The 26,768-nt window shown below is 48.5% G+C and overlaps 1 protein-coding gene across 5 annotated transcripts in view; it reads left to right on the top strand.

Moving 5' to 3' along the window:
* The window catches only part of TRAPPC9 (trafficking protein particle complex subunit 9), a 667,549-nt gene extending 655,775 nt beyond the window's left edge, over positions 1-11,774 (top strand). For all 5 annotated transcript variants that reach the window (XM_073679927.1, XM_073679930.1, XM_073679928.1 and 2 more), the window contains one exon: positions 10,646-11,774. In XM_073679927.1, coding sequence (XP_073536028.1) covers positions 10,646-10,825 — 180 coding nt within the window. In that variant the 3' untranslated portion in view covers positions 10,826-11,774. The remainder of the gene's footprint in view (positions 1-10,645) is intronic.
* The last annotated feature ends 14,994 nt before the right edge of the window (positions 11,775-26,768 follow it).

The following is a 26,768-nucleotide window of genomic DNA, read 5'->3' as shown; positions in this document are numbered from 1 at the left end:
TCTCTCTTGGAAGAAGCGGAGATAAGACAGTCCTTTGAGGATTTTCTTCAGAGCCAGGTACCCTTACTGGATCTTTGTAGTAGTAAGTCAGAGTGGTGGGAGATGTTCAAGAAAAGGGTGGCGAGATTCTTCCGCCAGCTCTCGAGCCTCAGGAGCCTGGACAGGTACCGCCTGTATCAGGGCCTGAGGAGGAAATTCGAGCATCTTGTCTCAACTGGAGGTAGCCGCGAGGAGATCTCCAGAGTGAAATCTTTGCTAATGAGGTGTCAGTATGATAGACACGCATCTTTGGTTTTTGAGAGGGATTACGGGAAGTACCGCTCGCCCGACCCTTATAGAAACTGCAAGATGTCAGTGAATAGTAAAGTTGTTACAGGACTTGTTGACACTGCGGGGTCCCTGAAAAGATCCGGATCAGGGATCCTGGAGGTCGTCAGATCCTTCTACTCGCACCTCTTGGGGAAGAGGGATCTGGATTGGGATGAGATGTCGGCTTTTCTGGCTGAAGCCGTCCCCGAACCAGGGGTAGACCCCTCTCTTGGCGTTTTGACAGAGATGATCAGGGAAGAGGAAGTTAAGTTGGCGATTGAAGGGCTTGCCCTGAAGAAATCTCCCAGTCCGGATGGCTTAACATCTGAATTCTATAAGACCTTTAAGGACGCCTTGGTTCCCCTCTTGACTGAGGTATTCAATGAGTGTCTTTCCTCGGGCACTCTGCCAAAGTCAATGAGGAGGTCTGCCCTGATCATCTTGTCAAAGGGTAAGGACCCATCTTGCATTGAGAATTGGCGTCCCATAGCGCTTCTCAATGCAGACAGGAAGGTTTTGGCAAAGGTGCTGTTTAATCGGCTGGTGAAATTTGCACCCCAGCTCCTTTCGGGGGCCCAGCATTGCTCTGTTCCGGGCCGCAGTACAATTAGTGCTGTACTCTGTGTCCGAGAGGCGGTGGAGCAGGGTAGGGCTGGCCACTGGAAGGGGTACATGCTGTCATTGGACCAGGCAAAAGCGTTTGATCGGGTTAATCATGAGTACCTCTGGTCTGTCCTTCTGAGGTATGGCCTGCCGGGGGGGTTTGTCGATTGGCTTAAGACCTTGTACTCTGGGGCAGAGAGTTTCCCGCTTGTGAACGGTTGGATTGGCAGCTCCTTTGAGGTTGGGTGTGGTGTTCGCCAGGGTTGTCCCTTGAGCCCGCTACTGTACGTGTTTGCGATTGACCCACTTCTTAGGAGGGTGGAGCGTGGACCGTTAGCTGGGATCGGGATGGACCGGGCAGCACCGGAAGCCACTCTGAGAGTGGTGGCGTATGCCGATGACGTCACCGTTTTTGTTTCCTCTGATGGGGAGGCAGAATGGCTGATGTCAGAGGTAAATCGCTACTCGGAGGCATCCGGGTCTAAGATCAACCGGGATAAGTGTGAGAGTCTCTGGCTGAGAGGAGGAGATCCTGGTTTTGATCTCCCGGACACCCTTCCAGAACCCAAAGTCTCTGCAAAAGTTCTTGGCATCGAATTTGGCCAGGGGGATTACCCCAAACAAAATTGGGACAGCAGGCTAGAGATCGCCACTCAGAAGGTGAACCAATGGAAGGGTTGGTCTTTGACCCTAAGGGAAAGGGTAAACCTGATCAAAACTTACCTGCTCCCTTTGCTGATCTATCTGGGCAGTGTGTGCATCTTGCCAGAGCCTCTCTGGACTCGGGTCTACAGTTTGTTCTTTCAACTGTTATGGGGGAATAGACTGAACCTGGTCAAGAGGGAGGTTACTTACCGTACGAGGAGACTAGGAGGGTTGGGTATGGTCAACCCTGTGGTATTCCTTGTGAATACCTTCATTAAGATCAATATTGCAAACCTCTGGAAAGAGAGGGCTCCTCCGTGGGTATTCTCCTGTAAGGGATGGTTTCAGCCTTTCTTCCAGGAATGGGAGACAGGAGGGCAAGTGAAGGATCTCCGCACACCGCATGGACATCTCCCGGCTTACGCTACCGTGGTTCTGAAGGTAATTCGCCGGTGGGGTCTGGGAATGTGGGAGGTCAGGACTCTGCCAAGGAAGCTCCTTGACAAAAGGGTTCTGTTGACCCATTTTCAGAGGCCTCTGGCGCTCAGGGATTGCCCAAGTCGGGATCTTGGGGTGGGTCTGCATCTTTTGAATTCTATCAGGATCCCCTCGAAGGTTTGGGACTTGGCTTGGCGCTGCTTCCATGGGAAACTGTGTGTGAGGGACAATCTGAAGTGTAGGAGCTCTGAGGACAGGAACTGTCCTCGGGAGCATTGTGGTACCATGCTGGAAAGCATAGACCACTTCCTGCTTCGTTGTCCCTTTAACACAGAGGTGTACAACAGGGTGGGCGCCTCCACTGGCTGTGCCCGGCTGGCCGGTCTCTCTTATGCGGAATGGGCCTATGGAGCATTCGGGGACCTGGGTGGTCGGGACCGCTGCACCTTATTTCTAGTTAGCGCAGTGGTTAGGTATCACACGTGGAACGCACGATGCTTAGTATCGACACAGCGGAAAATCCTCCCAGTGGACGATGTGTTTAGGACCATACTCGGTGACCTGGTGAAGGTGCGTTCTCTGGAGTATGAGAGACTGGGTACACGGAGGGCCGCTCTCCTCTGGAGGGGCTTTTCTTTTAGTGTGCCCTAGTCTGGTCGTCTCCTCTCCTGGTGGTGGGCTGCTGCTGACACCATAGATTTTTGTTTTATTGATCAGTAGACAGTGATGTAGGGCTGCAGGCACCGAACTTGGGCTTTGTCAGTTGTGGTTTTTGTATTGTTTGTTTCTGTATATATTGTATATATGGGTTTGGGTGTAGGTGTTAGGTTGGGTGGAGGGAAAAGGGGGGAGGTGGGTTCATCTTGTGGGACACTGGTTATTTGGGTGAAAATCTGGCACTGCCTGATCTGGCCTATGGACGTTGGACATGGACTGAGGCATGAGGCGCAGGACCAGCTCTCAGGTCAGTGCCGGGGAGGGACTGGTGGGCTCGAGTGTGGGGGGTTTTGTTTTGTCTTGTATATATTTGTATAGTTAGTATTTATTTTATTTTATTTATTTAAAAAAATAAAAAAAAAGAATGTATATATTAGTTTGTATATAATTTGTCGGTTATTATTTATTATATTGTTATTATTTGTTTGGTAACCGGACCAGATGTCACAGTGTAGGTAGTTATTATTGTGTATATATGTATAATATGTGTGTGAGGAGAGAGGGAGCGGCTGGACCAGTTCATTACATTGTTTATTTTCTGGTTATTAATTTTGTTATGTTTTTCATTTTTATAATAAAAGATCTACAGGATGTAACTCAGGATCAGTAATGTAATGTATGTACACAGTGACTGCACCAGCAGAATAGTGAGTGCAGCTCTGGAGTATAATACAGGATGTAACTCAGGATCAGTAATGTATGTACACAGTGACTGCACCAACAGAATAGTGAGTGCAGCTCTGGAGTATAATACAGGATGTAACTCAGGATCAGTACAGGATCAGTAATGTAATGTATGTACACAGTGACTCCACCAGCAGAATAGTGAGTGCAGCTCTGGGGTATAATACTGGATGTAACTCAGGATCAGTTATGTAATGTATGTACACAGTGACTGCACCAGCAGAATAGTGAGTGCGGCTCTGGAGTATAATACAGGATATAACTCAGGATCAGTAATGTAATGTATGTACACAGTGACTGCACCAGCAGAATAGTGAGTGCAGCTCTGGAGTATAATACAGGATGTAACTCAGGATCAGTAATGTATGTACACAGTGACTGCACCAACAGAATAGTGAGTGCAGCTCTGGAGTATAATACAGGATGTAACTCAGGATCAGTACAGGATCAGTAATGTAATGTATGTACACAGTGACTCCACCAGCAGAATAGTGAGTGCAGCTCTGGGGTATAATACTGGATGTAACTCAGGATCAGTTATGTAATGTATGTACACAGTGACTGCACCAGCAGAATAGTGAGTGCAGCTCTGGAGTATAATACAGGATATAACTCAGGATCAGTAATGTAATGTATGTACACAGTGACTGCACCAGCAGAATAGTGAGTGCAGCTCTGGAGTATAATACAGGATGTAACTCAGGATCAATACAGGATCAGTAATGTAATGTATGTACACAGTGACTGCACCAGCAGAATAGTGAGTGCAGCTCTGGAGTATAATACAGGATGTAACTCAGGATCAGTACAGGATCAGTAATGTAATGTATGTACACAGTGACTGCACCAGCAGAATAGTGAGTGCAGCTCTGGAGTATAATACAGGATGTAACTCAGGATCAGTACATGGTCAGTAATGTAATGTATGTACACAGTGACTCCACCAGCAGAATAGTGAGTGCAGCTCTGGAGTATAATACAGGATGTAACTCAGGATCAGTACATGGTCAGTAATGTAATGTATGTATACAGTGACTCCACCAGCAGAATAGTGAGTGCAGCTCTGGAGTATAATACAGGATGTAACTCAGGATCAGTAATGTAATGTATGTACACAGTGACTGCACCAGCAGAATAGTGAATGCAGCTCTGGAGTATAATACAGGATGTAGCTCAGGATCAGTAATGTAATGTATGTACACAGTGACTGCACCAGCAGAATAGTGAATGCAGCTCTGGAGTATAATACAGGATGTAACTCAGGATCAGTAATGTAATGTATGTACACAGTGACTGCACCAGCAGAATAGTGAATGCAGCTCTGGAGTATAATACAGGATGTAGCTCAGGATCAGTAATGTAATGTATGTACACAGTGACTGCACCAGCAGAATAGTGAGTGCAGCTCTGGAGTATAATACAGGATGTAACTCAGGATCAGTAATGTAATGTATGTACACAGTGACTGCACCAGCAGAATAGTGAGTGCAGCTCTGGAGTATAATACAGGAGGTAACTCAGGATCAGTAATGTAATGTATGTACACAGTGACTGCACCAGCAGAATAGTGAGTGCAGCTCTGGAGTATAATACAGGATGTAACTCAGGATCAGTAATGTAATGTATGTACACAGTGACTGCACCAGCAGAATAGTGAATGCAGCTCTGGAGTATAATACAGGATGTAGCTCAGGATCAGTAATGTAATGTATGTACACAGTGACTGCACCAGCAGAATAGTGAGTGCAGCTCTGGAGTATAATACAGGATGTAACTCAGGATCAGTAATGTAATGTATGTACACAGTGACTGCACCAGCAGAATAGTGAGTGCAGCTCTGGAGTATAATACAGGATGTAACTCAGGATAAGTAATGTAATGTATGTACACAGTGACTGCACCAGCAGAATAGTGAGTGCAGCTCTGGGATATAATACAGGATGTAACTCAGGATCAGTAATGTAATGTGTGTACACAGTGACTGCACCAGCAGAATAGTGAGTGCAGCTCTGGAGTATAATACAGGATGTAACTCAGGATCAGTAATGTAATGTATGTACACAGTGACTGCACCAGCAGAATAGTGAGTGCAGCTCTGGAGTATAATACAGGATGTAACTCAGGATAAGTAATGTAATGTATGTACACAGTGACTGCACCAGCAGAATAGTGAGTGCAGCTCTGGGATATAATACAGGATGTAACTCAGGATCAGTAATGTAATGTATGTACACAGTGACTGCACCAGCAGAATAGTGAGTGCAGCTCTGGAGTATAATACAGGATGTAACTCAGGATCAGTAATGTAATGTATGTACACAGTGACTGCACCAGCAGAATAGTGAGTGCAGCTCTGGAGTATGATACAGGATGTAACTCAGGATCAGTAATGTAATGTATGTACACAGTGACTGCACCAGCAGAATAGTGAGTGCAGCTCTGGAGTATAATACAGGATGTAACTCAGGATCAGTAATGTAATGTATGTACACAGTGACTGCACCAGCAGAATAGTGAGTGCAGCTCTGGAGTATAATACAGGATGTAACTCAGGATCAGTACAGGATCAGTAATGTAATGTATGTACACAGTGACTGCACCAGCAGAATAGTGAGTGCAGCTCTGGAGTATAATACAGGATGTAACTCAGGATCAGTAATGTAATGTATGTACACAGTGACTGCACCAGCAGAATAGTGAGTGCAGCTCTGGAGTATAATACAGGATGTAACTCAGGATCAGTAATGTAATGTATGTACACAGTGACTGCACCAGCAGAATAGTGAGTGCAGCTCTGGAGTATAATACAGGAGGTAACTCAGGATCAGTAATGTAATGTATGTACACAGTGACTGCACCAGCAGAATAGTGAGTGCAGCTCTGGAGTATAATACAGGATGTAACTCAGGATCAGTAATGTAATGTATGTACACAGTGACTGCACCAGCAGAATAGTGAATGCAGCTCTGGAGTATAATACAGGATGTAGCTCAGGATCAGTAATGTAATGTATGTACACAGTGACTGCACCAGCAGAATAGTGAGTGCAGCTCTGGAGTATAATACAGGATGTAACTCAGGATCAGTAATGTAATGTATGTACACAGTGACTGCACCAGCAGAATAGTGAGTGCAGCTCTGGAGTATAATACAGGATGTAACTCAGGATAAGTAATGTAATGTATGTACACAGTGACTGCACCAGCAGAATAGTGAGTGCAGCTCTGGGATATAATACAGGATGTAACTCAGGATCAGTAATGTAATGTGTGTACACAGTGACTGCACCAGCAGAATAGTGAGTGCAGCTCTGGAGTATAATACAGGATGTAACTCAGGATCAGTAATGTAATGTATGTACACAGTGACTGCACCAGCAGAATAGTGAGTGCAGCTCTGGAGTATAATACAGGATGTAACTCAGGATAAGTAATGTAATGTATGTACACAGTGACTGCACCAGCAGAATAGTGAGTGCAGCTCTGGAGTATAATACAGGATGTAACTCAGGATCAGTAATGTAATGTATGTACACAGTGACTGCACCAGCAGAATAGTGAGTGCAGCTCTGGAGTATGATACAGGATGTAACTCAGGATCAGTAATGTAATGTATGTACACAGTGACTGCACCAGCAGAATAGTGAGTGCAGCTCTGGAGTATAATACAGGATGTAACTCAGGATCAGTAATGTAATGTATGTACACAGTGACTGCACCAGCAGAATAGTGAGTGCAGCTCTGGAGTATAATACAGGAGGTAACTCAGGATCAGTAATGTAATGTATGTACACAGTGACTGCACCAGCAGAATAGTGAGTGCAGCTCTGGAGTATAATACAGGATGTAACTCAGGATCAGTAATGTAATGTATGTACACAGTGACTGCACCAGCAGAATAGTGAATGCAGCTCTGGAGTATAATACAGGATGTAGCTCAGGATCAGTAATGTAATGTATGTACACAGTGACTGCACCAGCAGAATAGTGAGTGCAGCTCTGGAGTATAATACAGGATGTAACTCAGGATCAGTAATGTAATGTATGTACACAGTGACTGCACCAGCAGAATAGTGAGTGCAGCTCTGGAGTATAATACAGGATGTAACTCAGGATAAGTAATGTAATGTATGTACACAGTGACTGCACCAGCAGAATAGTGAGTGCAGCTCTGGGATATAATACAGGATGTAACTCAGGATCAGTAATGTAATGTGTGTACACAGTGACTGCACCAGCAGAATAGTGAGTGCAGCTCTGGAGTATAATACAGGATGTAACTCAGGATCAGTAATGTAATGTATGTACACAGTGACTGCACCAGCAGAATAGTGAGTGCAGCTCTGGAGTATAATACAGGATGTAACTCAGGATAAGTAATGTAATGTATGTACACAGTGACTGCACCAGCAGAATAGTGAGTGCAGCTCTGGGATATAATACAGGATGTAACTCAGGATCAGTAATGTAATGTATGTACACAGTGACTGCACCAGCAGAATAGTGAGTGCAGCTCTGGAGTATAATACAGGATGTAACTCAGGATCAGTAATGTAATGTATGTACACAGTGACTGCACCAGCAGAATAGTGAGTGCAGCTCTGGAGTATGATACAGGATGTAACTCAGGATCAGTAATGTAATGTATGTACACAGTGACTGCACCAGCAGAATAGTGAGTGCAGCTCTGGAGTATAATACAGGATGTAACTCAGGATCAGTAATGTAATGTATGTACACAGTGACTGCACCAGCAGAATAGTGAGTGCAGCTCTGGAGTATAATACAGGATGTAACTCAGGATCAGTACAGGATCAGTAATGTAATGTATGTACACAGTGACTGCACCAGCAGAATAGTGAGTGCAGCTCTGGAGTATAATACAGGATGTAACTCAGGATCAGTAATGTAATGTATGTACACAGTGACTGCACCAGCAGAATAGTGAGTGCAGCTCTGGAGTATAATACAGGATGTAACTCAGGATCAGTAATGTAATGTATGTACACAGTGACTGCACCAGCAGAATAGTGAGTGCAGCTCTGGAGTATAATACAGGAGGTAACTCAGGATCAGTAATGTAATGTATGTACACAGTGACTGCACCAGCAGAATAGTGAGTGCAGCTCTGGAGTATAATACAGGATGTAACTCAGGATCAGTAATGTAATGTATGTACACAGTGACTGCACCAGCAGAATAGTGAATGCAGCTCTGGAGTATAATACAGGATGTAGCTCAGGATCAGTAATGTAATGTATGTACACAGTGACTGCACCAGCAGAATAGTGAGTGCAGCTCTGGAGTATAATACAGGATGTAACTCAGGATCAGTAATGTAATGTATGTACACAGTGACTGCACCAGCAGAATAGTGAGTGCAGCTCTGGAGTATAATACAGGATGTAACTCAGGATAAGTAATGTAATGTATGTACACAGTGACTGCACCAGCAGAATAGTGAGTGCAGCTCTGGGATATAATACAGGATGTAACTCAGGATCAGTAATGTAATGTGTGTACACAGTGACTGCACCAGCAGAATAGTGAGTGCAGCTCTGGAGTATAATACAGGATGTAACTCAGGATCAGTAATGTAATGTATGTACACAGTGACTGCACCAGCAGAATAGTGAGTGCAGCTCTGGAGTATAATACAGGATGTAACTCAGGATAAGTAATGTAATGTATGTACACAGTGACTGCACCAGCAGAATAGTGAGTGCAGCTCTGGAGTATAATACAGGATGTAACTCAGGATCAGTAATGTAATGTATGTACACAGTGACTGCACCAGCAGAATAGTGAGTGCAGCTCTGGAGTATGATACAGGATGTAACTCAGGATCAGTAATGTAATGTATGTACACAGTGACTGCACCAGCAGAATAGTGAGTGCAGCTCTGGAGTATAATACAGGATGTAACTCAGGATCAGTAATGTAATGTATGTACACAGTGACTGCACCAGCAGAATAGTGAGTGCAGCTCTGGAGTATAATACAGGATGTAACTCAGGATCAGTAATGTAATGTATGTACACAGTGACTGCACCAGCAGAATAGTGAGTGCAGCTCTGGAGTATGATACAGGATGTAACTCAGGATCAGTAATGTAATGTATGTACACAGTGACTGCACCAGCAGAATAGTGAGTGCAGCTCTGGAGTATAATACAGGATGTAACTCAGGATCAGTAATGTAATGTATGTACACAGTGACTGCACCAGCAGAATAGTGAGTGCAGCTCTGGAGTATAATACAGGATGTAACTCAGGATCAGTAATGTAATGTATGTACACAGTGACTGCACCAGCAGAATAGTGAGTGCAGCTCTGGAGTATAATACAGGATGTAACTCAGGATCAGTAATGTAATGTATGTACACAGTGACTGCACCAGCAGAATAGTGAGTGCAGCTCTGGAGTATAATACAGGATGTAACTCAGGATAAGTAATGTAATGTATGTACACAGTGACTGCACCAGCAGAATAGTGAGTGCAGCTCTGGGATATAATACAGGATGTAACTCAGGATCAGTAATGTAATGTATGTACACAGTGACTGCACCAGCAGAATAGTGAGTGCAGCTCTGGAGTATAATACAGGATGTAACTCAGGATCAGTAATGTAATGTATGTACACAGTGACTGCACCAGCAGAATAGTGAGTGCAGCTCTGGAGTATGATACAGGATGTAACTCAGGATCAGTAATGTAATGTATGTACACAGTGACTGCACCAGCAGAATAGTGAGTGCAGCTCTGGAGTATAATACAGGATGTAACTCAGGATCAGTAATGTAATGTATGTACACAGTGACTGCACCAGCAGAATAGTGAGTGCAACTCTGGGGTATAATACAGGATGTAACTCAGGATCAGTAATGTAATGTATGTGCACAGTGACTGCACCAGCAGAATAGTGAGTGCCGCTCTGGAGTATAATACAGGATGTAACTCAGGATCAGTACAGGATCAGTAATGTAATGTATGTACACAGTGACTGCACCAGCAGAATAGTGAGTGCAGCTCTGGAGTATAATACAGGAGGTAACTCAGGATCAGTAATGTAATGTATGTGCACAGTGACTGCACCAGCAGAATAGTGAGTGCAGCTCTGGGGTATAATACAGGATGTAACTCAGGATCAGTAATGTAATGTATGTACACAGTGACTGCACCAGCAGAATAGTGAGTGCAGCTCTGGGGTATAATACAGTATGTAACGCATTATTTCCTCTCTTCTGCAGGTGGAGCCTACAGAACATTCTGTCTGCTTCGGTTCTCTTCTGTTTCTATACACTGGTGATTTTTACTTGGACATAAAGTTTCAAGATGATAACTCCGGACGAGAACTGCCCCTCTCGTGGTTTTGCCTCCCCAGCGTTCACATACGCGCCATTGACACTGTCAGTGAGACTCACTTTTGAGGGAACCTCAGGGGCCGGTCCCATCTGTATGAATGTGAGATAATAATCTGGTGATTGTCCGTGTAGCTGCACTGGGAGGAGACCCTGAGACCGGGCCGGGACGGTCAGGACTGCGGAGCAGCACGGACGTCCTCCACGTCCCCACTTCCAATGATTCCTCGTCTACCTGCCTCTACATTGTGAAGAGCTCCGCTCCTCCCGTTCTGCATTGATGGAAGGCGCTGATTCCTAACTCTCCTTCTAGCAGAGCCGGTGGTTGAAGATCTCCGGACATGTCTTGTGTTTGCACCCAGGATATAATTGTGGCTCCGTCACCCATTCTCAGACACCTATCGTACATCAATGATCTCTACGGACTAACGCCCTGTTTTCTAAAGGAGCCCAAACATAAGATTTAGGTCAGCCAAGCCGATTGATTTAGATGGGATCAGAAGACTATACGAAGGCGCTCATATCCTCTGAAGATAGATCAAGCATGTTGGACTTCAACATGTACATTCATTTGTTCCTGCTGGATGTTTCCAAGGGGGTCTTTCAGCCGCTTATTCCCCTCTCCCCATTGGGAAGTCATGAACGCTGAGCCAATCCAAGTGTGCATGAGTCTGGGGGGACTCGGGTGGGAAACCTGCCTGCCAACGTCTCTGGCTTTTAGCGTAGACCCCTTTTAATGTCTTCTTGGACCAATGAGATGTGTTGGTGTCTTAATCTGCTCACCAGGTCCCACCATAGTCCCTTTTACAGTATTTTTGGCCGCTCCTTTTGGGAAGTAGTGAAAGTTATTTCACTCCTCTCTAGTAAAGTAGAGCAATGGGGGCGACTGTGTTATTACCCCCAAAATTACCACGTCGGCACAAGTGTTTTCTTGGAGATTGAGTGATGGACGCTTCTGTATCTTGCCCCTGATTTTAATGTATTACTTGCTATCTGAATAAAGCATGGCGGAGTCCTATCATTTATTACTTTCTTATTATATTGCTGCCCGTTGCCGGTGCGAGCAGCGATCACGCGATTCACATACTTATAGCTAAGAGCCAACTAGTACCTGTATTCAAATCGCACACATGCCGTTACCTGACCACCCGCATTGGCAATGTCAGGGAGTTAGGACTAGTCCTTGACTCGATTAATAATAACATCCCTGGTGGGCTAGTGCCGCCAAGGGATTAATTATATTCCTGGTGGCTTGAGGCAATGAAAGGATTAAAAATGACATCTTGGGTGGGCTAGGGCAGTAAAGAGATAAATGATAACTTCCCTAGTGGGCTAGGGTAGCAAAGAGATAAATATCATCCTTGGTGGGCTAGGGCAGTCAAGAGATAAATGATATAATCCCTGGTGGGCTAGGGTAGTAAAGAGATAAATATCATCATCCCTGGTGGGCTAGGGTAGTAAAGAGATAAATATCATCATCCCTGGTGGGCTAGGGCAGTGTTGATGATTGAACTTCCTATACTGAGCACTGCTGAGCTCCTTTGTTTTTGGCTCCTTTTAACCCACCAGTCCCCCCTCACCGGAGTCCACACCCGTTGTGCCCCTGTGCAGCTTCAGCTGAATGTCCCCATGTGCAGTCAGTTGACGACTACATATAGAAAAGTGTTCACAGAAAGTCCTAGCTGCCATTCACTAAAGGGACAAGTAGTGATATGAATTCAGGGTAAAACACGATGGAATAGGTCCACTATGACGACCTTAATGGGATTGTCTATATTTTTTTCCATGAACAGGCCCATTCTTGTCCATGGTGTGTGTATTCCAATTATTGTAGCCGAATACTAAACTCAGACCATGGAGAAGAGCGGCGCCGATTCTGGGAGAAAATGAGAAACATAAGCAATCTTCAGCAACCCCTTTAAGATGATGACAAAGGATATGCCAACAATGTCTCGCAGATGTGGTCCCACCTTATACACCGCCATTGGTAAGGCAGGAAGGTTTAAGTCCTGTCCCCAGTTTTACTCTGGGATCTATAGAGGAACTCCGGCTTTGGGCAGGGTTTCCATACACCAAGCTTCTATTCAGATCAGGAACCGCACTTATGTATAGTACTGGGGTCCGCAGATCAGCCTGGTGGGGTCATCACATCCAGGCAGTGATTTAATACAGAGGTGGCTACATATGTGCGCAGTTCTCTCGCTTCACCTTTACGGACGTTACAGAAATCGACAAGTACATGCGCTTCTCCGTGCACATCGCAGTCACCTCTCCATTTATACTCTGCCTGATTGCAGAACCTGCCTCCCTTGGTTACAGAGGCTGCCTCCCTTGGTTACAGAGGCTGCCTCCCTTGGTTACAGAGGCTGCCTCCTTTGGTTACAGAGGCTGCCTCCCTTGGTTACAGAGGCTGCCTCCCTTGGTTACAGAGGCTGCCTCCCTTGGTTACAGAGGCTGCCTCCCTTGATGCAGAAGCTACATACTCTTGATTGCAGAGGCTGCCTCCCTTGATGCAGAAGCTACATACTCTTGGTTGCAGAGGCTGCCTCCTTTGGTTACAGAGGCTGCCTCCTTTGGTTACAGAGGCTGCCTCCCTTGGTTACAGAGGCTGCCTCCCTTGATGCAGAAGCTACATACTCTTGATTGCAGAGGCTACCACACCTGGTTTCAGAAGCTGCCACCCCTGATTGCAGAAGCTGCCTACCTTGGTTACAGAGGCTGCCTCTCCTAGTTGCAGAGGCTGCATAGTCTTGATTGCAGAGTCTGCTACCCCTGTTTGCAGAGAGGCTGCCTCCCTTGGTTGCGGAGTGCGCCTCCCTTGGTTGCGGAGTGCGCCTCCCTTGGTTGCGGAGTGCGCCTCCCTTGGTTGCGGAGTGCGCCTCCCCCTGTTGCAGAGCGCGCCTCCCCCTGTTGCAGAGCGCGCCTCCCCCGGTTGCAGAGCGCGCCTCCCCCGGTTGCAGAGCGCGCCTCCCCCGGTTGCAGAGCGCGCCTCCCCCGGTTGCAGAGCGCGCCTCCCCCGGTTGCAGAGCGCGCCTCCCCCGGTTGCAGAGCGCGCCTCCCCCGGTTGCAGAGCGCACCTCCCCCTGTTGCGCCGGCTGCCTCCCATGGTTGCACAGTCTGCCTCGCTTTGCTGCCGAGTGTGCCTCTCTTGGCTGCCGAGTGTGCCTCGCTTGGCTGCCGAGTGTGCCTCCCTTGGTTGCAGAGTGTGCCTCCCTTGGTTGCAGAGTGTGCCTCCCTTGGTTGCAGAGTGTGCCTCCCTTGGTTGCAGAGTGTGCCTCCCTTAGTTGCAGAGTGTGCCTCCCCTGGTTGCAGAGTGTGCCTCCCCTGGTTGCAGAGTGTGCCTCCCCTGGTTGCAGAGTGTGCCTCCCCTGGTTGCAGAGTGTGCCTCCCCTGGTTGCAGAGTGTGCCTCCCCTGGTTGCAGAGTGTGCCTCCCCTGGTTGCAGAGTGTGCCTCCCCTGGTTGCAGAGTGTGCCTCCCCTGGTTGCAGAGTGTGCCTCCCCTGGTTGCAGAGTGTGCCTCCCCTGGTTGCAGAGTGTGCCTCCCCTGGTTGCAGAGTGTGCCTCCCCCGGTTGCAGAGTGTGCCTCCCCCGGTTGCAGAGTGTGCCTCCCCCGGTTGCAGAGTGTGCCTCCCCCGGTTGCAGAGTGTGCCTCCCCCGGTTGCAGAGTGTGCCTCCCCCGGTTGCAGAGTGTGCCTCCCCCGGTTGCAGAGCGTGCCTCCCCCGGTTGCAGAGCGTGCCTCCCCCGGTTGCAGAGCGTGCCTCCCCCGGTTGCAGAGCGTGCCTCCCCCGGTTGCAGAGCGTGCCTCCCCCGGTTGCAGAGTGTGCCTCCCCCGGTTGCAGAGTGTGCCTCCCCCGGTTGCAGAGTGTGCCTCCCCCGGTTGCAGAGTGTGCCTCCCCCGGTTGCAGAGTGTGCCTCCCCCGGTTGCAGAGTGTGCCTCCCCCGGTTGCAGAGTGTGCCTCCCCCGGTTGCAGAGTGTGCCTCCCCCGGTTGCAGAGTGAGCCTCCCCCGGTTGCAGAGTGTGCCTCCCCCGGTTGCAGAGTGTGCCTCCCCCGGTTGCAGAGTGTGCCTCCCCCGGTTGCAGAGTGTGCCTCCCCCGGTTGCAGAGTGTGCCTCCCCCGGTTGCAGAGTGTGCCTCCCCTGGTTGCAGAGTGTGCCTCCCCTGGTTGCAGAGGCTGCCTCCTGTCCTCCATGTAGTTGTGGATCCCATTAATGGTGTAGATATGATTTCCCGTTTAGCATACCCTTTCACCTGTTCTTTGCAAATATCCAGAGTCCTTTTATATTGTAAAGCGGCAGAATCCTGGACCTTTATGGGACATATTTTGCAGCATTCAGAGTGATTCCACTGGAAGGAAGCGCTGATAATAAGATGCTCCCGGTGACAGTGACGTTCCGTTACCCGCAGCCTCGCCCGGATTATGGGATGTTTTATCTTTTGCATTTCCCGTTGTACAGTAAAGGTGTTATTTTTTTTTTGTCCCGCGGCTCCTGACCTGTCCTGTAATAACCTCATTAGCCGCGGCACTGTGTAATGGATACATTATACAGATGACGGCTCACAACCGGGAATAATCCGTCCTCCGATAGATCATTAATTATCCTAATAATAATAATATTGCATCCAAGTCCAAAGGTTTCGGGGGGGGAGGAGACGGTGTAATTACATTGTCGCTCTCTTTTGACATGTCCGCAGCTAATTTTAGTCGGCACCAATCTATTTATATCAGGTGGAAAGTCGCAGAACAGAATCGTCCCTTTACTGTCCGTCACGGGAAGAACAAAAGGAAGCAAAAAAAACAAGTTCTGTTCTCGTCATTTCAGCAGATAAGTCGTTTATCGTGCGCTCTGCTTACTGCAACAATCCTCACTAAAAGGAACCTGTGTTATTTACTCCATCGCTGACATTGTATCAAACAAGCGAATGTAAGAAACTTTGTAAGAAATCTTAGAGAAATCTGCTTCTTCCTCCACTCATGAGTCACTTCTTCTCCCCCCCCCCCCCCCCCGACTTCCTGAACTTATTGACTCTGAAAAACTTCTAAAATCCATTTTAGGGTTCATTCACACATCTGATTTTTACATGTACAAGAAAAACAGACCGATTATTCTGATCAGACGTTGATCAGTTTGGTCTGATTGTCATACGGAAAAATGTTTCTCCACTGTTTCCTGTGACAGTCCATGAAAATTGGACTGCTCTCGGATGTCATCCGAGCGAGATCGATTTTTTTTTTTCCACGGACCCATAGTTGTGTTGCCGATTTTGATTTGACTCTCGGATCAAAATCGGACATCTTTTATGTGGACCGAACGGTTAGCGAAAAATCACGGACGTATAAATGGCCCTATAAACTATCTCAGGTACGAGGGCTATCCGTGAAAACCACAGATAAACGGACGTCTGAATGAGGTCTTAGTCGGAACAAGAGGACTGCCAGCTCACTGAGAGGTCAGATTACAGCTGTCCACTGGATTCTATGGAGAGGGACGCGCAGAGTGAATGACAGACAGTGCTGCTGCTTTTTAGTAAATGTTTTATCTCACCCTAGCTGGACTCACAGCTACACTGCTCAGTACTGCTGTATAATGTCTTCCATGCAGCTGCTGGGGATCTAATATATACAGATGGGAGATTGGGAAACCACACTAGCTCAGAGACAACTGAAAACTAGAGACAGAGCCTGCAGAGGGGAAAAGTAATAAAAAAAATTGCGGGCAACAAGTCATTTAATGGCCAGAAATAGCGTTATTCCAGGACAGCTTATTCTGGAAGTCAATGACCATTCCCATTCAGTGACTGCAAACAGAAACCCTAAAAAATGACAGAGAATAGATATATACAGTACAAAGCATCATTGCAGAGAGCGGAATACTCTAATCAGTTTTCACCAACATTAGGATCGGCCGCACAGCGATTACCAATCTCTCTGAAATTATCATAAATTACAGGACGACTTCATTAAAGAAAAAGAACGTCGAAAATGATCTCGTGGCTTTTGCACAAGTTCTGATACAATCCCAACTTATACAATAGTTTCACGGCCGCTTGTGACTTATTTAAAATTGAATTGAAAGTAATTGAAATATTATAGAGACGGGGAACGTGCCGCCATTCACATTGCAGTATTATCAAGGAAAATCTGTCTCCAGCCTCCACAAAGCTCCACGTAAATCACAGGAAGCAATGATTTCCTACTTGTGCAGTTGTCCTTGATGGTCCTGAAATTCAGGTATATATTATTACTCTGGGGTAGCACATCCCGAATACAGCTGTCTGTGCTGCAGTACTGACCGCAAACAGCATTTTATGTTCAGGTCGCAAGTTATCGCTTCTTTATAACATATTATCTTCAGTATTCTGGATCCTACTATATAGACAACCTAAGTATCATCACATCTCCTCCAGCCCATCAGTATCATCTCAGCTCCTCCTGCCCATCAGTATCACCACAGCTCCTCCTGCTCATCAGTATCACCACAGCTCCTCCAGCCCATCAGTATCATCTCAGCTCCTCCTGCCCATCAGTATCATCACAGCTCCTCCTGCCCATCAGTATCACCTCAGCTCGTCCTGCCCATCAGTATCATCTCAGCTCCTCCTGCCCATCAGTATCACCACAGCTCCTCCTGCCCATCAGTATCACCACAGCTCCTCCAGCCCATCAGTATCACAGTTCCTCCTGCCCATCAGTATCACCACAGCTGCTCCTGCCCATCAGTATCACCACAGCTCCTCCTGCCCATCAGTATCACCACAGCTCCTCCTGCCCATCAGTATCATCTCAGCTCCCCCAGCCCATCAGTATCATCTCAGCTCCTCCTGCCCATCAGTATCATCACATCTCCTCCAGCCCATCAGTATCATCTCAGCTCCTCCTGCCCATCAGTATCATCACAGCTCCTCCTGCCCATCAGTATCATCACAGCTCCTCCAGCCCATCAGTATCATCACAGCTCCTCCTGCCCATCAGTATCACCACAGCTCCTCCAGCCCATCAGTATCACCACAGCTCCTCCAGCCCATCAGTATCATCACAGCTCCTCCTGCCCATCAGTATCACCACAGCTCCTCCAGCCCATCAGTATCATCACAGCTTCTCCTGCCCATCAGTATCATCTCAGCTCCTCCAGCCCATCAGTATCATCTCAGCTCCTCCTGCCCATCAGTATCATCACATCTCCTCCAGCCCATCAGTATCATCTCAGCTCCTCCTGCCCATCAGTATCATCACAGCTCCTCCTGCCCATCAGTATCACCTCAGCTCCTCCTGCCCATTAGTATCACCACAGCTCCTCCTGCCCATCAGTATCATCACAGCTCCTCCTGCCCATCAGTATCATCACAGCTCCTCCAGCCCATCAGTATCATCACAGCTCCTCCTGCCCATCAGTATCACCACAGCTCCTCCAGCCCATCAGTATCACCACAGCTCCTCCAGCCCATCAGTATCATCACAGCTCCTCCTGCCCATCAGTATCACCACAGCTCCTCCAGCCCATCAGTATCATCACAGCTTCTCCTGCCCATCAGTATCATCTCAGCTCCTCCAGCCCATCAGTATCATCTCAGCTCCTCCTGCCCATCAGTATCATCACATCTCCTCCAGCCCATCAGTATCATCTCAGCTCCTCCTGCCCATCAGTATCATCACAGCTCCTCCTGCCTATCAGTATCACCTCAGCTCCTCCTGCCCATTAGTATCACCACAGCTCCTCCTGCCCATCAGTATCATCTCAGCTCCTCCAGCCCATCAGTATCATCACAGCTCCTCCAGCCCATAAGTATCATCACAGCTCCTCCTGCCCATCAGTATCATCACAGCTCCTCCAGCCCATCAGTATCATCATAGCTCCTACTGCCCATCAGTATCATCTCAGCTCCTCCAGCCCATCAGTATCACCACAGCTCCTCCAGCCCATCAGTATCACCACAGCTCCTCCAGCCCATCAGTATCATCACAGCTCCTCCAGCCCATCAGTATCATCACAGCTCCTCCAGCCCATCAGTATCACCACAGCTCCTCCAGCCCATCAGTATCATCACAGCTCCTCCTGCCCATCAGTATCACCACAGCTCCTCCTGCCTATCAGTATCACCACAGCTCCTCCAGCCCATCAGTATCACCACAGCTCCTCCAGCCCATCAGTATCACCACAGCTCCTCCTGCCTATCAGTATCACCACAGCTCCTCCAGCCCATCAGTATCACCACAGCTCCTCCAGCCCATCAGTATCACCACAGCTCCTGCTGCCAATCAGTATCACCACAGCTCCTCCTGCCCATCAGTATCACCACAGCTCCTGCTGCCAATCAGTATCACCACAGCTCCTCCTGCCCATCAGTATCACCACAGCTCCTCCTGCCCATCAGTATCACCACAGCTCCTCCTGCCCATCAGTATCACCTCAGCTCCTCCTGCCCATCAGTATCACCACAGCTCCTCCTGCCCATCAGTATCACCACAGCTCCTCCAGCCCATCAGTATCACCACAGCTCCTCCTGCCCATCAGTATCACCACAGCTCCTCCTGCCCATCAGTATCATCACAGCTCCTCCAGCTCATCAGTATCACCACAGCTCCTCCAGCCCATCAGTATCACCACAGCTCCTCCTGCCCATCAGTGTCATCACAGCTCCTCCTGCCCATCAGTATCACCACAGCTCCTCCTGCCCATCAGTATCACCACAGCTCCTCCAGCCCATCAGTATCACCACAGCTCCTCCAGCCCATCAGTATCACCACAGCTCCTCCAGCCCATCAGTATCATCACAGCTCCTCCAGCTCATCAGTATCACCACAGCTCCTCCAGCCCATCCGTATCACCACAGCTCCTCCAGCCCATCAGTATCACCACAGCTCCTCCTGCCTATCAGTATCACCACAGCTCCTCCTGCCCATCAGTATCACCACAACTCCTCCAGCCCATCAGTATCACAGTTCCTCCTGCCCATCAGTATCACCACAGCTCCTCCTGCCCATCAGTATCATCTCAGCTCATCCAGCCCATCAGTATCACCACAGCTCCTCCTGCCCATCAGTATCACCACAGCTCCTCCTGCCCATCAGTATCACCTCAGCTCCTCCTGCCAATCAGTATCATCTCAGCTCCTCCTGCCCATCAGTATCACCACAGCTCCTCCAGCCCATCAGTATCATCTCAGCTCCTCCAGCCCATCAGTATCACCACAGCTCCTCCTGCCCATCAGTATCACCACAGCTCCTCCTGCCCATCAGTATCATCACAGCTCCTCCAGCCCATCAGTATCACCACAGCTCCTCATGCCCATCAGTATCATCTCAGCTCCTCCAGCCCATCAGTATCACCACAGCTCCTCCTGCCCATCAGTATCACCACAGCTCCTCCTGCCCATCAGTATCACCTCAGCTCCTCCTGCCCATCAGTATAATCTCAGCTCCTCCTGCCCATCAGTATCACCTCAGCTCCTCCTGCCCATCAGTATCACCACAGCTCCTCCAGCCCATCAGTATCACAGTTCCTCCTGCCCATCAGTATCACCACAGCTCCTCCTGCCCATCAGTATCACCACAGCTCCTCCTGCCCATCAGTATCACCACAGCTCCTCCTGCCCATCAGTATCATCACAGCTCCTCCAGCCCATCAGTATCATCACAGCTCCTCCAGCCCATCAGTATCACCACAGCTCCTCCTGCCCAACAGTATCATCTCAGCTCCTCCAGCCCATCAGTATCACCACAGCTCCTCCTGCCCATCAGTATCACCTCAGCTCCTCCTGCCCATCAGTATCACCTCAGCTCCTCCTGCCCATCAGTATCACCACAGCTCCTCCTGCCCATCAGTATCATCTCAGCTCCTCCTGCCCATCAGTATCACCACAGCTCCTCCAGCCCATCAGTATCATCTCAGCTCCTCCAGCCCATCAGTATCACCACAGCTCCTCCTGCCCATCAGTATCACCACAGCTCCTCCTGCCCATCAGTATCATCACAGCTCCTCCAGACCATCAGTATCACCACAGCTCCTCCTGCCCATCAGTATCATCTCAGCTCCTCCTGCCCATCAGTATCACCACAGCTCCTCCTACCCATCAGTATCACCACAGCTCCTCCTGCCCATCAGTATCACCTCAGCTCCTCCTGCCCATCAGTATCATCTCAGCTCCTCCTGCCCATCAGTATCACCACAGCTCCTCCTGCCCATCAGTATCACCACAGCTCCTCCTGCCCATCAGTATCACCACAGCTCCACCTGCCCATCAGTATCACCACAGCTCCTCCTGCCCATCAGTATCATCACAGCTCCTCCAGCCCATCAGTATCACCACAGCTCCTCCTGCCCATCAGTATCATCTCAGCTCCTCCAGCCCATCAGTATCACCACAGCTCCTCCTGCCCATCAGTATCACCACAGCTCCTCCTGCCCATCAGTATCACCACAGCTCCTCCAGCCCATCAGTATCACCACAGCTCCTCCTGCCCATCAGTATCACCACAGCTCCTCCAGCCCATCAGTATCACCACAGCTCCTCCTGCTCATCAGTATCACCACAGCTCCTCCTGCCCATCAATATCACCACAGCTCCTCCTGCCCATCAATATCACCACAGCTCCTCCTGCCCATCGGTATCACCACAGCTCCTCCTGCCCATCGGTATCATCACAGCTCCTCCAGCCCATCAGTATCACCACAGCTCCTCCTGCCCATCGGTATCACCACAGCTCCTCCTGCCCATCGGTATCATCACAGCTCCTCCAGCCTGTCAGTATCACCACAGCTCCTCCAGCCCGTCAGTATCACCACAGCTCCTCCAGCCCGTCAGTATCACCACAGCTCCTCCAGCCCGTCAGTATCACCACAGCTCCTCCAGCCCGTCAGTATCACCACAGCTCCTCCAGCCCGTCAGTATCACCACAGCTCCTCTTGCCCATCAGTATCACCACAGCTCCTCCTGCCCATCAGTATCATCACAGCTCCTCCAGCTCATCAGTATCACCACAGCTCCTCCAGCCCATCAGTATCACCACAGCTCCTCCTGCCCATCAGTATCACCACAGCTTCTCCTGCCCATTAGTATCACCACAGCTCCTCCAGCCCATCAGTATCACCACAGCTCCTCCAGCCCATCAGTATCATCACAGCTCCTCCAGCTCATCAGTATCACCACAGCTCCTCCAGCCCATCAGTATCACCACAGCTCCTCCTGCCCATCAGTATCACCACAGCTCCTCCTGCCCATCAGTATCACCACAGTTCCTCCTGCCCATCAGTATCACCACAGCTCCTCCAGCCCATCAGTATCATCACAGCTCCTCCAGCTCATCAGTATCACCACAGCTCCTCCAGCCCATCAGTATCACCACAGCTCCTCCTGCCCATCAGTATCACCACAGCTCCTCCAGCCCATCAGTATCACCACAGCTCCTCCAGCCCATCAGTATCACCACAGCTCCTCCTGCCCATCAGTATCACCACAGCTCCTCCAGCCCATCAGTATCACAGTTCCTCCTGCCCATCAGTATCACCACAGCTCCTCCTGCCCATCAGTATCACCACAGCTCCTCCTGCCCATCAGTATCACCACAGCTCCTCCAGCCCATCAGTATCACCACAGCTCCTCCAGCCCATCAGTATCACAGTTCCTCCTGCCCATCAGTATCACCACAGCTCCTCCTGCCCATCAGTATCACCACAGCTCCTCCTGCCCATCAGTATCACCACAGCTCCTCCAGCCCATCAGTATCACCACAGCTCCTCCTGCCCATCAGTATCACCACAGCTCCTCCAGCCCATCAGTATCACAGTTCCTCCTGCCCATCAGTATCACCACAGCTCCTCCTGCCCATCAGTATTACCACAGCTCCTCCTGCCCATCAGTATCACCACAGCTCCTCCAGCCCATCAGTATCACCACAGCTCCTCCAGCCCATCAGTATCACAGTTCCTCCTGCCCATCAGTATCACCACAGCTCCTCCTGCCCATCAGTATCACCACAGCTCCTCCTGCCCATCAGTATCACCACAGCTCCTCCAGCCCATCAGTATCACCACAGCTCCTCCTGCCCATCAGTATCACCACAGCTCCTCCAGCCCATCAGTATCACCACAGCTCCTCCAGCCCATCAGTATCACCACAGCTCCTCCTGCCCATCAGTATCACCACAGCTCCTCCAGCCCATCAGTATCACAGTTCCTCCTGCCCATCAGTATCACCACAGCTCCTCCTGCCCATCAGTATCACCACAGCTCCTCCTGCCCATCAGTATCACCACAGCTCCTCCAGCCCATCAGTATCACCACAGCTCCTCCAGCCCATAGGTATCACCACAGCTCCTCCAGCCCATCAGTATTATCACAGCTCCTCCTGCCCATCAGTATCACCACAGCTCCTCCAGCCCATCAGTATCACCACAGCTCCTCCAGCCCATCAGTATCACCACAGCTCCTCCAGCCCATCAGTATCACCACAGCTCCTGCTGCCCATCAGTATCACCACAGCTCCTCCAGCCCATCAGTATCACCACAGCTCCTCCTGCCCATCAGTATCACCACAGCTCCTCCTGCCCATCAGTATCACCACAGCTCCTCCTGCCCATCAGTATCACCACAGCTCCTCCTGCCCATCAGTATCACCACAGCTCCTATGTTAGGACAGGTTTTTTTTAACCCTTCTTCATAGAATGTTAGAGTTGGAAGGGACCTCCTGGGTCATCTGGTCCAACCCCCTGCTCAAAGCAGGATTCACTAGATCATCTCAGACAGATGTCTGTCCAGCCTCTGTTTGAAGACGTCCATTGAAGGGGAACTCACCACCTCTCGTGGCCACCTGCTCCACTCATTGATCACCCTCCCTCACTGTCAAAAAGTTTTTTCTAATATCTAATCTGTATCTTCTCCCTTTCATTTATGACCCTTTAGTTAACTTCTACTTTTTATGTTCTTATGATTTACTTCCACTGGAGAGGGCAGTCATGTTCTTGTCGAAAGATATTGTAGACCTCCCTACCGGTTCAGACCTACAGGCTGTATATTGTCCCTGCGGCGTTGGTGCCAAGTCCACCGGTGCTGGAGCTGCTCTCCACGACGCTATGAGGTTGGGGATCTCTGTATCATGCATTGTCATCCACTTTTGCATGTCTTGTCTGTCTTATATTAGCAGTAATGGGCGTTCTGTTGTCATTTATATCATAGTTGGGCTTGGGTCTGACATGTCCCATTAGATTCCCAAAATGATCTCCGTGTGGGGCCCCTGTGCGTTGCTGCTGTTTTTCTCCATGCTCATATTGCGTCACCCATGCGGTAATGGATGTTATGTGTCATGTTCTTAATGGCATAATTATTCAAATGAAAAAAACATCAGTGGCTGTCAGATTTGTAATGTGGCCCATAAATTCTCCGGGAACAGAACAAGCTCGTGGTTTACAAACATCGATATTTACCACTAAAAACATCTGTGCACGTCAAGTATTTGAAGTGACTTTCCAGACCGGACTTTTCTACCCCATGCTTTTCTATACGGATGGGATTTTGTTTCTACGCACATATTGACATTACGCGGTTCCACAATTCAGTCAGCCCTTCACATCTGATCCTTCTGGCTCAGGAGGGGCTGTTTCTTGTGACCCCATCAATGTACCAGAGCTGAAAGCTCTTATTCTATGTCTCGTTTAATGCTACACTTCCCCTTCAGTGACCAACTAGGTGGCCACTCGATTTAGAAATGGATTGCCGCAAATAACTCATATCTGGGGGACCCACCTTGGGAATCAATCGCTAGAAACAGGGGTCCTGTTCCACCTTCTGGAGGAGTCTGAACGATGGTCACACGTGCACTACTGCTCCTTTAAGACAGTACCATGCTCTGCTTTCTCCATCAGTCCCATAGACAGTGAATCTAGCGTTAGTGCACATGTATGACCAATGCTCCGCTCAAACTCCTCCGGAACGGGGAAGAGGGTCCCGGCTTCTAAACCCCCAGTAACTATAAATGGATCATCTTGTGGATAGGCGATAGATGTTTTCTACGGAACAACACCATAGTCTTACTTGTTTCTAGCCTCACGTGGTAGTTACTGTTACACATCTGTCTTGGATATCACGGGCTCTGTTTCCTTCTCCTGGGTCTGATGCCCCCTGCTGTGCTCCGCATCCAGTTTTGTAAATTGCCCAGAGTGGATCAATGACATCATCTCCCTAGACACACACCAGTGTCTTGGGATTGAGACTAGTCCTGTGTTTGGTGCTCCACCCTCTGTGTTTTTTGTTGGCGTTTGCTTCCATCCCTGCTGGGCTCCACTTCATCCGTTCTGCTGCTCCTGAGATTCCTGTGTGGCTAGTCCTCGCTGCCCACGTGCCTTCCTGTTTGCTCCATTAACACCCGGGGTCCGTACGCCCAAAGCTTAGAGGAACCACTTCACCTGGTGAGCCTGAATAGTCACACTGAGGCTCATTAACACTCTACCACTGACATTCACTGGGACGCTATGGTAGAACATTGGTAGATTGGAACTTTACAAGCACTAGCATGGGGGGCACTATGGTATTACATTTATGTTGACGCTGGCACAATTGTGGGGGAATTACTATGGAGGTACTGTAGTAGGACACTATTATGATTGCACTGTGCAAACATTACTATAAGTTCTGTGATTCCCACTAGTATGGGCCTTCGTTTTAGGACACTGTTATATTGTTATTCTATGGGCAGTATTATGGCAGTATTGTGGTTGGCACTAATAGGGGGCACTATGGTAATACACAACTATGTTGAAACCGTGATTAAAACTACTTGTGGTGGCATTGTGGTTGGACACTGTTGTGTTGGCACCATGCAGACATTAAATAGGAGACTGCGGCTAGCACTAGCATGGGACACTGACTATTACTGTAATGGGGCACTGTTATTACACTGTGGCTGCTATTATTATAGGGGTATTGGGATATTACACTCACTCTATGTTGACAGTGTGGCTGGCACTACTGTGGAGTCACAGCGGTAGTAACCTGTTATGTTGATGCTGTGACTGACACTATTGGGGGCAGTGTGGTAGGATGTTTTGTTGGCACTGTGCAGGCAGTAATGTGGGATGCTGGTTGTTACTGTTATGGGGCACTGACATATTACATTATTAGTTGGCACTGTTACTAGAACAAGTATGGGGAAGTGTGACTAGCACGACTATGGAGTCTCTGTGGTATTACACAGGTAAGTTCACACAGGCTGAAGTTACTAAGATAGAAGTAATATTACCATCTTATTATGTCACTGACTGGCACTGCTATAGGGGAACTGTGATATTACACTATTATATTGACACTGTCATTACTATGCAGCCCTGTGATACTACACTCTTGTGCTGTCGTTCCTCCCTAGCATTACTTTGGGAGCACTGTTACTCTTACGCTGATATTGTTGCTGGCACTAATATGTGGGTACTGTGATATTACATTATGTTTGTGCTGTGGCTAACACTACTGCGGGTAGAGTGATATTACTGTCCTAGGCTGACACTGACAGGTATTAGTATAGGGGTACTGTGATATCACACTCTTACATTGACACTGTGACTGGCATTACTAAGGGGCATTGCAATATTTGACTCATACTGACTGACACTACTAATGGGGCACTTAGATATTGTACTCTTATATTAACACTGACTGAATGCTATAGGGGTACAGTAGTATTATACTCTTATATTAAAACTGACACTACTATGGGGGCACTGTGATATTATGCTCTTATACTGACTGATACTAGAATGGAATACTGACTGATACTAGAATGATACTACTATGGGGGCACTGTGATATTATACTCTTATACTGACTGACACTACTATGGGGGCACTGTGATATTATACTCTTACACTGACTGATATTACTATGGGGGCACTGAGATATTATACTCTTATACTGACTGACACTCCTATGGGGGCACTGTGATATTATACTCTTACACTGACTGATACTGCTATGGGGACACTGTGATATTATACTCATGACTGACACTACTATGGGGCACTGTGATAT

The sequence above is a fragment of the Phyllobates terribilis genome, unplaced genomic scaffold (genome assembly GCF_046119375.1).
Source record: "Phyllobates terribilis strain yellow unplaced genomic scaffold, ASM4611937v1 Scaffold_4__5_contigs__length_816908805, whole genome shotgun sequence".
Lineage (NCBI taxonomy): Eukaryota > Metazoa > Chordata > Amphibia > Anura > Dendrobatidae > Phyllobates > Phyllobates terribilis.
The sequence above is the reverse complement of the archived record's forward strand: the minus strand, read 5'-3'. Positions and strand labels throughout refer to the sequence as shown.